Source organism: Microcaecilia unicolor, chromosome 5, assembly GCF_901765095.1.
Source record: "Microcaecilia unicolor chromosome 5, aMicUni1.1, whole genome shotgun sequence".
In the NCBI taxonomy this organism is placed as follows: domain Eukaryota; kingdom Metazoa; phylum Chordata; class Amphibia; order Gymnophiona; family Siphonopidae; genus Microcaecilia; species Microcaecilia unicolor.
The window spans coordinates 36,546,980-36,560,685 of NC_044035.1; the positions used below are offsets into that span (position 1 = coordinate 36,546,980).

At 42.7% G+C, this 13,706-nt stretch overlaps 1 protein-coding gene across 1 annotated transcript in view; it reads right to left on the bottom strand.

Annotated features, from left to right (window-relative positions):
* CFAP58 (cilia and flagella associated protein 58) overlaps nucleotides 1-13,706 on the bottom strand; it is a 462,734-nt gene that overhangs the window by 344,677 nt on the left and 104,351 nt on the right. Inside the window, exon 10 of the mRNA XM_030202779.1 lies at nucleotides 2,810-2,971. Coding sequence (XP_030058639.1) covers nucleotides 2,810-2,971 — 162 coding nt within the window. The remainder of the gene's footprint in view (nucleotides 1-2,809; nucleotides 2,972-13,706) is intronic.

Consider the following 13,706-nt stretch of genomic DNA (forward strand, 5'->3'; position numbering starts at 1 on the left):
ATAGAACTATTATTGATAGAATACCAGAGTTGTAGAACAAATTACCTAAGTATATTAGAAATATTACCGTTATTATGCATTTAGGAAGGCTGTGAGAACTATCTTGTTTACTCAATATTTGCAGGATTCCGTAGCCTGAAGTAAAAGTTGTCAATTCAATATTGATTGAACTGTTTTCAATGGAATTTGTTCCATTTGTTTGTACTTTATGATCTGCTTTGACCTTTTTTTAGGTAAAGCGGAATAGAAATGATTAGATTAGATTAGATTAGATTAGATTAGATTAGATTAGATTAGAAAACCCGACTGAGTTGCAACCCTCAAGGACTGAGGTTGCCCACCACTGGGATAAGTGGCTGTAAGATAAAAAAAATCAACAGGTGTATTAATATATTTAGGTTTTAGTACTGAATTCAGGAGATGTCATTTTGGGGATTAGCAAAGCAAGGGAAGGGAAGTTAATGATAAACAATCACAATGCCGTTTCATTTTGCCTTCTGTGTGATCACTGCTAAGGTTGCAGGTGAAGAAGCTTTAACATGAAGGACTTCAACTTAACTTTTATGAGACCCATATTCAAAACGTTTCTCTTGCTAAATTTCGGAGATAAGTGGACAAACTTTGAGTTTTCAAATGCTTCCTCCCACTCATCAACACAGCTTTTTCCAAGTAAATCATTGCCTACATAAAATTTACACAGATTGGAAAAAAAACAATACTGGGGCACAATGTTGGCCAATGTAACCAAATAACTGTTCAAAAGTGAAAATTCCAGGTGCGTCCATTTACGCCAAATAAAACTTGGTGTAAATACTGGCGCCTAAATCAGGCACGGAGCAGGTTTATTCTATAACCCTGCATGTAAATTTTTGGAATGCCCACAAACCACCCATTCCACACCCATGGCTACGCCCCCTTTTTAGCAGCGTGCATTAGAATTTGCACGCACTGCTTTACAGAATACGCTTAGCAAGTAGTGCGTATAAATTCTAATTAATGCCAATTAGTGCTGATAATTGCTTGTTAACATTCAATTATCAGCGCTGATTAGCTAGTTAACCAATTAGGTTACACACAATATTGTAGAATACGCCTCAATTTCCGTGCAGAAATTTCACACGATTTATAGAATCCAGGGGTAAAGGGGCAATTGTACAATTGGGCACTTCCATTTAGGTGCCCTGAGTCTGCATGGTAGGAGCTTATTCTGGGTACCCAGGTTCTGTTACAGAATACTAGCGTAACCCAGTACCAGCACACCAGGCATATAGGCATCCAAAGTTACAAACAGCTAAAGAGCTGGCATAGGAACTTAAATGCAGCAGGGATGCCCGTAACTTACAGTATTCTTAAGTTACACACATAAGTGGCAGCTCCGCCTATGTTCCACCTAGGTGTATGCCCTCTTGCAAATATGAACTATGTAAGTAATGCCAGTATTGGTAGAATAGCGCAGATATGTATACACATACGTGTCTTAGGGGGAGAATTCTATATGTGGGCTGGAAAAAGAAACATGCTTAGCACTATTCTATAAACCTTACCTAGAGTTGGGTGCAGTTTACAGAATACGCATATGCCCATCCCTGAGACTAAAATTTAGGTGCAGCCATTTACACCAACCAAAACCTGCCCGATCCGTGCCCACATCTAACTTAGGTGCAGATCAGGCATATTCTATAACACTGCGTATAATTTTTAGGAATGCCCATGGTAGGGTTACCATATTTTGTCCCCCAAAAAGGAGGACACATGCCCCGCCCCACCATACACCCGCCCCACCCCTTTTACACCCCGCTCCACCCCCTTTCACACCCTCACTCTGCCCCCTGTAACATTTTCCCCTCCCCGTCACCCCCTCCCTGTCACCCCCCTCCCCTTACCTTACTACCTCCTGGTGGTCTAGAGACCTCTTCAGGGCAGGAAAGAGCCCCCTCTTTCCTGCCCGGAGCACTGCCCTGCATGCAACCTTCCTGTTGCTGATCCTTGGCGCCGATTCAAAATGGCCGCCGAGAGTTGAAGTCTCATGAGGTCACGTCAACTCTCGGCGGCCATTTTGAATCAGCGCAGAGGATCAGCAACAGGAAGGATGCATGCAGGGCAGCGCTCTGGGCAGGAAAGAGGGGGCTCTTTCCTGCCCCGAAGGCAGAAGAGTTCACTAGACCACCAGGGTACTAGTAAGTAAGGGGAGGGGAGGCTAGCAATCTGCCCGGACGGCCTGCCCACCAGCCTGCCCGTTTGTCCAGAAATCTGGATAAACGGGCAGATTGGCAAAACCCGCCCGGTTGCCCGGACATGTCCTCAAAAAGAGGACATGTCCGGGTAAATCCGGACCTATGGTAACCCTAGCCCATGACCACGCTTCCATTTGAGATCCACGCTTTTGGATTTATGAGCACCACTTTACAGAATACACTTAGGAAGTTGTGTGCATAAATTCTAATTAGTGCCGATAATTGCTTGTTATCACCCAATTCTCGGCGCTGAGTGACTTGTGTGCAATTTTAGCCAAATAAAGGTGGGCAACAAGATTATAGAATTGCCCTTCAACTTCATTAGCATGTACTGATAGGATAACACCCTTTAGTAAATCTAGCTTATAGCACTAAATTGTTTTCATGCCCTCTCTAACACCTGGAATTCTGCTAGAATCTGCAGTATGTACAAAATTATCCAATACATCTTAGTCTTTACCAAAACACATTTCTCACATAATGTCTATAAATGTTCAGTAGACTTCTAGAAGCCTTTGGGCATTGCGCAGCTATCATCAGAAAAAGAATGATGAAAAGTGAGAGATTCAATGTACCTGGGCTTCAATGAGGTTTTTGCTATATAGATTCCTGTCTGATCTCACAGCCTCATACAGATTCTGCTGTTGTTTCAATTTAGTCTCTGCCTCGGCTATCTTCTTTTTGTAATCAAAGATCTGCATCTCCCGTACTTTGATATCCTCCATGTGCTGTAGAACCTGGAAGAGAAAGTACAAAATGAAAATGATTAAACTCTCTTGCCTGGAGTATCAGATTGGGCCAATGTTACTATGACAAGAAAATGTGACATATAAACACCACATGCAGTTAAGTACAGTCAGAGGGGTTTAACCACCTTGATCTGACAATGTTTTGCATGGTTTGTTTGTTTTTTTTACTTATTTGTGTATTTTAGTTATTCCTTCTTCCATGGAATCTTAGTGGAGATTGGGTGGCGACGCCGGTAATTGGGGAAACAAAACGGGAGCTGGGCAGACTTCTACGGTCTACGCCCTGATCGTGACTGAGTAGATAGGGATGGGCTGGAGTGCAAATTTTAAGGGGCTTCGACGTTACTTCAACATTTTTAGTACAAGAACAGTGCTGGGCAAACTTCTGCGGTCTGTGCCTTGAGAATGGCATGGACAAATCAAACTTGGGTATACATATAAGGTATCACATACCATGTAAAATGAGTTTATCTTGTTGGGCAGACTGGATGGACCGTTTAGGTCTTTATCTGTCGTCATTTACTATGTTACTATTTATATGCATAACACACATATAAACATTGCTCTTTATGTAGGTGCCAGCTCTGTAGGTGATTGAGCAAATGTTTTCACTTTCATCAAGGAGAGGGTAATTTGCGATGGGTTCAGCACTGCAAATCATTCTAAAAAGTTGGCTCCTGTGGCTCAGTAAATATAAACCCCTTTGCAGAATAAAGGCCTGCTGTATTAAGCATTTTCTCCACAGTCCAAATAAGAAAAAAAAACATTAGTGAATCAAGTCTCTGTGGAATGGGGAAGTAACGTGGAGGAAACATCATAAAAATTATTACTGAGCGTGTAGGATAATGGCTGATCAGGGCAGGGCTGAGACATAATAGGTAATGTTTTCTGCATACATAGAACTTTTGGAACTGCAACCTAGTAAACCAAAAATCCTACTTGAGCAAGAAGCTACCATACAGCCATTTGCTTCAAAAGCAGCTTTCAATGTGGCCGACAATATTAAAGTCACTGATAATTTCAGTCAAGCAAAAACTGCTGGAAACCAGGGTTAATTAACTCCTTTTCAATCATCTCCCAGTTGCATTTATTTTAAAGTTTTCCTTAGACAGAAAGTTCGCTCTTTCCTCCCCCTTATTTATACAAGAAGAATCTTCAAATCAAAAGTGGCTCCAATCTTAATTGACAAAACTCACAAATAAATATACAACAAGATGATATCTTTCACCAGACTGGCAGATACTTTGTCTCTACAACTATTTAACTGAGCCCATCCTTATGTGTGTAATTCCTATTGTTACAGGAGGAAAAGACTTTAGAAGGTCAGAGGAAAACATTTTTTTGCAGACACTATAGGCACTGCTGAACCCTCCGAGCTGCCTCGTCACTAGTCTCAAAAACCTCCCACTTTATTTTTTTTAACTATCATAATATTTTCAATCTTTATTACACAGTTTTCAACTTTAAATTCAATATAACAGGCAAGACAACTTAGCTTTCAATGAACGCTAGCTCAACAGAGCACTTCTGTTTTGTTACTGCTTCTTCAGGAGCTTAGTGATTTGCCAATCTTTAAAAGGAGAGAGGTGTGGTAGTCGTGTTAGTCCACTCTTAAAGGTTATCAATAGAAATCAAACAAAATAAAACATGGAAAAGAAAATAAGATGATACCTTTTTTATTGGACATAACTTAATACATTTCTTGATTAGCTTTCGAAGGTTGCCCTTCTTCGTCAGATCGGAAATAAGCAAATGTGCTAGCTGACAGTGTATATAAGTGAAAACATTCAAGCATTACTATGACAGTCTGACAGGGCGGGAGGATGGGGGTGGGTAGGAGGTATGCATGGGGACATCAAAGCATATCATTGATATTCTAACAGGATAGGTGTGGATAGGTGAGGGGTGGGGGTGATCAACAGAGACATACAGCTTTATGGTTTATAATGGGTTAGAAAACCCAGATCCTTATTAAGTCCTGTTTGTTGTGTGTCAAAATATTCAATCATTCTTATTTCAAAGGTCTTACGTTCCTGTATTGTTTTAAAATTACCTTTCAGTATTCTTACTGTGAAATCACTGGTGTAATGCTTTGATGTTTCTCTTATATATACTATCTGCTACCACATTTGCTTATTTCCGATCTGAGGAAGAAGGGCAACCTTCGAAAGCTAATCAAGAACTGTATTAAGTTATGTCCAATAAAAAGGTATCATCTTATTTTCTTTTCCATGTTTTATTTTGCTTGATTTCTATTGATAACCAATCTTTAAAAGGAATTGTTGTTGATCCCTTTGCCTCAGAGCATTCCCATGTCACCGGAAGACTATACTGCTAGGGAGTATAATCTCCCAGTGACATGGGAATGTTTATTTACAAGCAGAATTTTACATTGCTTCTTCAGTTATGAAACTCAAACCGGTGAGAATAAAACCTTAATAATGAAAAGTTATATGTTTCTTTTGGCTCACATTTGCTATCAATATGTCAGAATATCAAATACAAACCACTGATGTAGCAATTACTTAGAGTTTTGCCCACGAAAACTGTACTGGCATAACAAAAGATTATTGGCAAATGCATTTTCTATCACATAGGGTGCAATGGAAATTTAATACTAGCAGGAAAGCAAGGAAACAATGCCAAAAAAAAAAAAACAGTACCGCTTATTATGTTTAATGTTTTCTATTCTACAGTACATAATGGAGCCTAATGGCATTATTTCTAAGACTAGGAAACTGAAGAAGACAAATATCTCCTAAATCATTAAACACCTCAGTGTATAGCCTCGGAGGTTATGTATAAGCAAGCCATTTATTATCCTGCGAGCAGAATCAATGTATAAGGCAGCTCTGAAGGAATTCTGAATGGCATCTCTGTGAGGAGAATGACAAGGGAGATATTGCAGGAACAAAAAGGATTGGAATGATCCTTGGAAAGAGGTTAAAAACACTAGTCCTTCACCTCTGGGAAGTACTTCAGCACAAAAAGAAGAAAGGGATATACAATATCAAGGCTGTTGCCTGCAAGCATGTAAATCCTTCTACTTATTAGGCTGCAGTTCAAATTATGTAGATTAATTAAAGAGATGTACAAACAAAAAATGAGCAGGATAATGTATGGGGGTGGGTGGGATCTAGCTTCTCCACTCTTTTCAGCAGCTGTGCTACAAGAAACTCTTTCTACTGGTGAAAAATAAATACAGTTTCTTTATAACATTTTACATACTCTCTTGTTGGGCCATGAATTGGAGGTACACAAATTCCTACGAAAAATAGAGTTTGAGGAAAGGGGAGAGTAGGAGGAGTGGGCTCTTCAACAACACCAGTAGGCGACGTGAGTTAGGAACAATCTCTTTATTAAAGTATACACTCGACTCGACACAGTCGTGTTCCGGCGCAAAAAGCGCCTTCCTCTGGAGTCTTGTGATATATAGATATACCAATGTTAAGCACAAATAGAATGAAAACAAGGCATCTTCTACAATGATAATCCACTGCCAATGCAGGAAAAAGGCTCAGCGTATTCAAAACCACTTCCGTGGAGTCAAACTGTATATTTTAATAAAGAGATTGTTCCTAACTCACGTCGCCTACTGGTGTTGTTGAAGGGCCATGAATTAGGTTCATTAGTTATTGGCATGGTCAGTAGCGGAGCTCATTCTGGCAAACTGGTACAGAAAAGACCAGGAAGTTACTGGTCCTGCACCTAAGACGTTGCATTGTGGGAAAGGATAATCAAGCAAACAGACTACCTTGAGAGGGTAATATGGTGAGGAAATTGTGCAGTAAATAGGCATTCTTATTTCGTGACTTGCTCGCCACTGTTGGTGATTTGTTATTCTTTTGTTATTTCAAAATGAGTCATCTTACTGCTTGGCTGTTTTTTACCTATTATTGTTTTGTATTTTCGTTATAGTTCTTTTACTGTAATTTGCTTTACAGCTTTGATATGAGCCACATGGAAACTGAACTTGTTTGGGATAATGTGGGGTACAAATGCCATAAATACATAAATATTTTATTAGCTAAGGTAGGCAAGCTATTTCACTACATGCTCTGCAGCCAGTAGGTTGCATGTTCAAATCCTAGAATTGCAAAATAGGTTGCAGTATTGTGGGGTACAGCAGTCATTTTGGAACTCTCAGAACTACCCCAATACAGATAACATCAACAACTTCAAAGAGTTTCTGTTGATTGATCTGCTTTCTGTTAACTTAGGCAGCAAATGGGGAACCAGGGCTGGTGCAATCATTAGGGAAACTGGACAGTCATCTACAGAGCCAGAATCTGCCACCCAGCTTCACAGGGCCTGTGCTGCTCACTGCAATTGGTAGCAATGGGTTTCCTCCATTCTTCATTCCTTCTCCTCCCTCATCTAAGCAGTTGATCACAGCACAGTTGTGGTTTCACAGTCGCCGTCCCCCCAGTCTAGAAACTGGATATTGGACAGAAAACAGAGGGTAGGGTTAAATGACCATGTTTTTTTTTTTTTTGTTACATTTGTACCCCGCGCTTTCCCACTCATGGCAGGCTCAATGCGGCTTACATGGGGCAATGGAGGGTTAAGTGACTTGCCCAGAGTCACAAGGAGCTGCCTGTGCCTGAAGTGGGAATCGAACTCAGTTGCTCAGGACCAAAGTCCACCACCCTAACCACTAGGCCACTCCTCCACTGTTGCTACTATTTGAGACTCTACATGGAATGTTGCTATTCCACTAGCAACATTCCATGTAGAAGTCGGCCCTTGCAGATCACCAATGTGGCCGCGCAGGCTTCTACATGGAATGTTGCTAGTGGAATAGCAACATTCCATGTAGAATGTCCAATAGTAGCAACATTCCATGTAGAATCTCCAATAGTATCTATTTTATTTTTGTTACATTTGTACCCCGCGCTTTCCCACTCATGGCAGGCTCAATGCGGCTTACATGGGGCAATGGAGGGTTAAGTGACTTGCCCAGAGTCACAAGGAGCTGCCTGTGCCTGAAGTGGGAATTGAACTCAATGGAGGGAAGGTGAATGGAGAAGTGCCACAGGGATCTGTACTGGGACGGTGTTATTTAACATATTTATAAATGATCTGGAAATTGGAACAAGTGAGGTGATTAAATTTGCAGATGACACAAAACTTTAGGTCAATTTCAGACTGTTTTGTTGGATGACCTTGGGAAATTCATTGCTTCCTTGCATCCTTCAGCTTCAATTTTTGATGCATGTCCCTCAACTTTACTACTGGCTGTGAAAGATGCAACGGTTAAGTCTGTTATACCTTTGATTAATGAATCTTTGAGATTAGGAACTGTACCTAAGGCTTGGAAGACCGCGGTAGTTCGACCAATATTGAAGAAACCTACATAAGATGCAAGTCTCCTGGATAATTTTAGGCAAGTGTCCAATTTGCCATTTTTATCTAAAGTTTTAGAAAAAGTGAAGACAACTGCTTGATTTTGTTGAGAAGTGGGGAGGAGGGTGTTTCTCAGTTTCAATCTGGTTTTAGGAAGTTCCATAGTATGGAAACTGTTTTGTTGGACGTTGTTGATGATTGTTGGAAATATTTAGATGAAGGAAATGATTTCTTACTGGTTCTATTGGGCCTAAGTGCTGCTTTTGATACACTCGATCACACAATTCTATTATCCAGAATAATAGAAATTGGGATATGTGATGTTGTGTTACTCTGGTTTAGATTTTTTTTTTTTAGAGAATAGATCTCAGAGTGAGTTGGTTGACTCTGAAATTTCCAAACCTAAATTTTTGAAATACGGTGTACCACAAGGTGCTTTGTTGTCACCATTGCCCTTTAATCTTTAGGTACATCCAGTTATTGACATTGCGCTGAGACATGGAATCCATATCCACTCATTTGCTGATGATATATACTTCGTTGGGTTCTGCCTGAGAGGGCCAATTGGAGAAATTACGGATTTGTCTAACTGAAATTTAAAAATTGGATGATGCTGAATAAGTTGCAATTGAATGCGTACAAAACTGAATTCTTATAGATTCACACAGGTAATTGTCAGTTTTCTCGTCCATTTTTATCATGAGAAGAGTCTAACATAGTGGCAAAAGACCAAGTACGTGGTCTGGGAGCTCTGTCAGATGCTAGATTAACTTTGAATTATCATATTTCTCAGTTGGTCTCTTCCTCTTTTTACTATCTGTGTTAATTACACAGGATTCATACTTATTTTACAGAGTCTGATTTTGCTGAGTTGCTTTATGCTTATGTAATTTCATGTATTGATTATTGCAATGCATTGTTTGTGGGGCTACCTGATAAGAGTTTAAAAAGACCCCCGAGTATGTTCAAAATGCAGCTGTTCGACTTTTGAAGAACTTAGGTTTACGAGATCATCCACGCCCATTCCTTCTTCTTTGCATTGGCTTCCAGTTAAAAAGAAAACATTGCATTTTCAAAACGCTGATGTTGCCATTTAAAGCAGTGGTTCCCAAACCTGGTCCTGGTCCAGGTTTTCAGGATATCCACAATGAATATTCAAGAGATAGATTTGCATGCAGTGGAGGCAGTGCATGCACATCTCTCTCATGAATATTTTTTTGTTGTTGTTACATTTGTACCCCGCGCTTTCCCACTCATGGCAGGCTCAATGCGGCTTACATGGGGCAATGGAGGGTTAAGTGACTTGCCCAGAGGCACAAGGAGCTGCCTGTGTCTGAAGTGGGAATTGAACTCAGTTCCTCAGTTCCCCAGGACCAAAGTCCACCACCCTAACCACTAGGCCACTCCTCCTCCTCCACTGTTGCTACTATTTGAGATTCTACATGGAATGTTGCTATTCCACTAGCAACATTCCATGTAGAAGTCGGCCCTTGCAGACCACCAATGTGGCCGCGCAGGCTTCTGCTTCTGTGAGTCTGACGTCCTGCACGTACGTGCAGGACGTCAGACTCACAGAAACAGAAGCCTGCGCAGCCTTCTACATGGAATGTTGCTAGTGGAATAGCAACATTCCATGTAGAATCTCCAATAGTAGCAACAGAATCTCCAATAGTAGCAACATTCCATGTAGAATGTCCAATAGTAGCAACATTCCTTGTAGAATCTCCAATAGTATCTATTTTATTTTTGTTACATTTGTACCCCGCGCTGTCTCACTCATGGCAGGCTCAATGCGGCTTACATGGGGCAATGGAGTGACTTGCCCAGAGTCACAAGGAGCTGCCTGTGCCTGAAGTGGGACTTGAACTCAGTTCCTCAGAACCAAAGTCCACCACCCTAACCACTAGGCCACTCCTCCACTGTTGCTACTATTTGAGATTCCACATGGAATGTTGCTATTCCACTAGCAACACTCCATGTAGAAGTCGGCCCTTGCAGATCACCAATGTGGCCGCGCAGGCTTCTACATGGAATGTTGCTAGTGGAATAGCAACATTCCATGTAGAATGTCCAATAGTAGCAACATTCCATGTAGAATCTCCAATAGTATCTATTTTATTTTTGTTACATTTGTACCCCGCGCTTTCCCACTCATGGCAGGCTCAATGCGGCTTACATGGGGCAATGGAGGGTTAAGTGACTTGCCCAGAGTCACAAGGAGCTGCCTGTGCCTGAAGTGGGAATCAAACTCAGTTCCTCAGGACCAAAGTCCACCACCCTAACCTCTAGGCCACTCCTCCATTGTGGATATCCTGAAAACCTGACTGGTTGGGGTGAATCCAGGACCAGGTTTGGGAACCATTGATTTGAAGTGTTTTATGGCACCACGATATGTTTCGATAAGCTGCCATTTATACTCCTATGTGATCATTACATTCTCAGAGTGAGAGGCGTTTTCTTTTACCTACCGCCATATCTTTTCAGCTGTAATGTGCTCATTCTCGAGCTTATTCTTATGTTATGACCTGGCTGCGGAACAAGGTTCCTCCTTCTGTTAAAACTTGTTTTAATTTTGCAACTTGATGAGTTGAAATGGAAATTGTCAGGCCGGAACTATTGTCTAATTTTATTTTATGCTGTACTGTTATGAATGTAATTCTGTAACCCGTTCTGGGCGCTGTCTAGAGGATGGGCTAAACAGTGGACTAAATATATAAATAAAGTTGTTAAAACACTGTGAACTATTACAGGAAGATCTTAGGAAATTGGAAGACTGGGCATCCAAATGGCAGGTGAAATTTAATGTAGGCAAATGTAAAGTGATGCACATTGGGAAAAATAATCCAAATCATAGTTACCTGACGCCAGGGGCGTAGCCAGCCTTCCGTGGGGGAGGGGTCCAGAGCCCGGGGGAGGGGGCACATTTTAGCCCTCCCCCCCGGCGCTGCCCCCCCTCGCTGACATTGCCGCCCCCCCTCCCGCAGCGAACCCGCCGCCGCTGCAGCCTACCTTTACTTTTGCTGGCGGGGGATCCCACTCCCCGCCAGCCGACATCTTCTTCTCAGTCGCTTCCTGCTCTTCAATTTGTATGCTGACGTCCTGCACGTTGTACGTGCAGGACGTCAGAAAACAAATTGAAGAGCAGGAAGGACTCAGAAGACGTCGGCTGGCAAGGAGTGGGATCCCCCGCCAGCAAAAGTAAAGGTAGGCGGCGGCGGGAGCGGGTTCGCCGGGAGGGGGGTCCGGGGTGAATCTGCGGGGGCCCCGGCCCCCTCAGGCCCCACGTAGCTACGCCACTGCCTGACGCTAGGGTCCACCTTGGGAGTCAGCACCCAAGAAAAAGATCTAGGTGTCATTATAGACAATACACTGAAATCTGCCCATTGTGTGGTGGTGGCCAAAAAAGCAACCAGGATGCTAAGAATTATTAGGAAAGGGATGTTTTTCTTTGAGTTTGATATATCGTTTTAGCTAATTGATAGGACAAAGTGGCTCACAATAAAAACAAATCATAAATGCAAGAAAGGGAACGCCATAAAAACTTTAATCTAGCAGTTTGTGGAAGGCAATTTAACCCTTCCTGATTCTGGTGCTAGATAGCTTTTCGGAGGGAGTACAGTTTAAAACCTTTCCTGTGTGGGGGATTTTTGTTTTGTTTGTTTGTGTGTGTGTGTGTGTTTGTGTGTGTGTTTGTGTGTGTGTGTGTATGTGTGTTTGTGTGTGTGTGTGTGTGTGTTTGTGTGTGTGTGTGTGTTTGTGTGTGTGTGTTTGTGTGTGTGTGTGTGTGTGTTTGTGTGTGTTTGTTTGTGTGTGTGTGTGTGTGTGTGTGTGTGTGTGTGTGTGTGTGTGTTTGTGTGTGTGTGTTTGTGTGTGTTTGTGTGTGTTTGTGCTACAAACTTGACTGGAGGGGAGGGGGAAGTTTGACCCTCCTGGTTTTCCTTTTGAGAGCCTGTAAGGTTAGACTGTGATGTTGACAAGCTCTGTAGAATTGGAAGTGAGCAATTATGATTTCTTTCTTTGTGATTGGGGATTTTAGTTCCGAGCTTGGCGACCACAAATCAAATACTGAAAGTTTTGTTTAAGGACTGCTCAATGTTCTGGCCCCAGTAGTGGGAAAGGAAGAAGCCCGCCTGGTGTGTGACCTGGAATACAATTAGAGGACTTCAGTTGCTTTAACCCTTTAGTGTCCAATGTTCCAATCAATCTGTTCCCATATGGCTTGTTACGGGAACAATGGACACTAAAGGGTTTTAATGAGCCAACAGCCAGGTATTTTGAACTTTACTAAGAGCTGGCAGTGTTTGGAACTTTAACCTTGCCACTGGAAAGCACACTGCTTGGAGACTAAGAACTCCCAGACTAGATTGGGATCTGGATTTTTTTTTTTTTTTGGGGGGGGGGGGTCCCAAATTTCCTGTACCCCAGTTCCAGGAGGAGGTTGGAGGCTCCTGACAAGGTGACCCAGGTGGTGGCACACCCTTACGGGACGTTACAGGATCTTACGAAGAATATAAAAACCTGTCTTTACAATATTAGAAATGTGAACTTGAAAAGAGAAATGAGAGTCAAGATAAACTCCCAGATAGCGAAATGAAGTTGACAGGGGAATAGAAAGACCAAATAATTGAAGGGGTTGAGCGGGTGGGGGAAGATCCTCAGACTAACACATTTATTTGTAGACAGCCAAGTGGCAATTTGAGATCAACAGCTCTGTAACAGTGTAATATCAGGGTGTAACAGTGATGTAGAGTACAGAAGAAGAATGTCATCTGTATAAACGCAGTGCCGTAGCGAGGGCTAATGACACCCGGGGCGGGTCGCCGCTGCGCACTCCCCCCCCCGGGTGCAGCACGGCGCGACCCCCCCTTCTGCGGCGCCCCCCCCCCCCCCCCGAACCGCGTTCTTACTTGCGGGAGGGCCGATCCGCCCCAAGTGCACGTCACTCGGAGCTGTGTCGGCCCCGCTGGTTCCCTGCTCTCTCTGCCCCGGAACAGGAAGTAACCTGTTCCGGGGCAGAGGGAGCAGGGAACCAGCGGGGCCGGCACCCCCTGAGCGCGTGCACCCGGGGCGGACCGCCCCTCCCGCCCCCCCTTCCTACGCCACTGCATAAACGTAAGCCTTGATACCAGCATTTTGAATGACTGTCACTAAAGGACTCAAAAACATATTAAAAAGCAAGGGGGATAGGATAGATTCTTGGGGGACACCACTAATGAGGGAAAGTTCAGAAGGGATTGAATCTGATGTACAGACTGTGAATGTGCAGTCTTTAAGGAAAGATGTGAACCATATGAGGATGGTAAATAAGACCAAGAACACTATAATGCCTCTGTATCGATCCACGGTGCAATCTCACCTTGAGTACTGCGTTCAATTC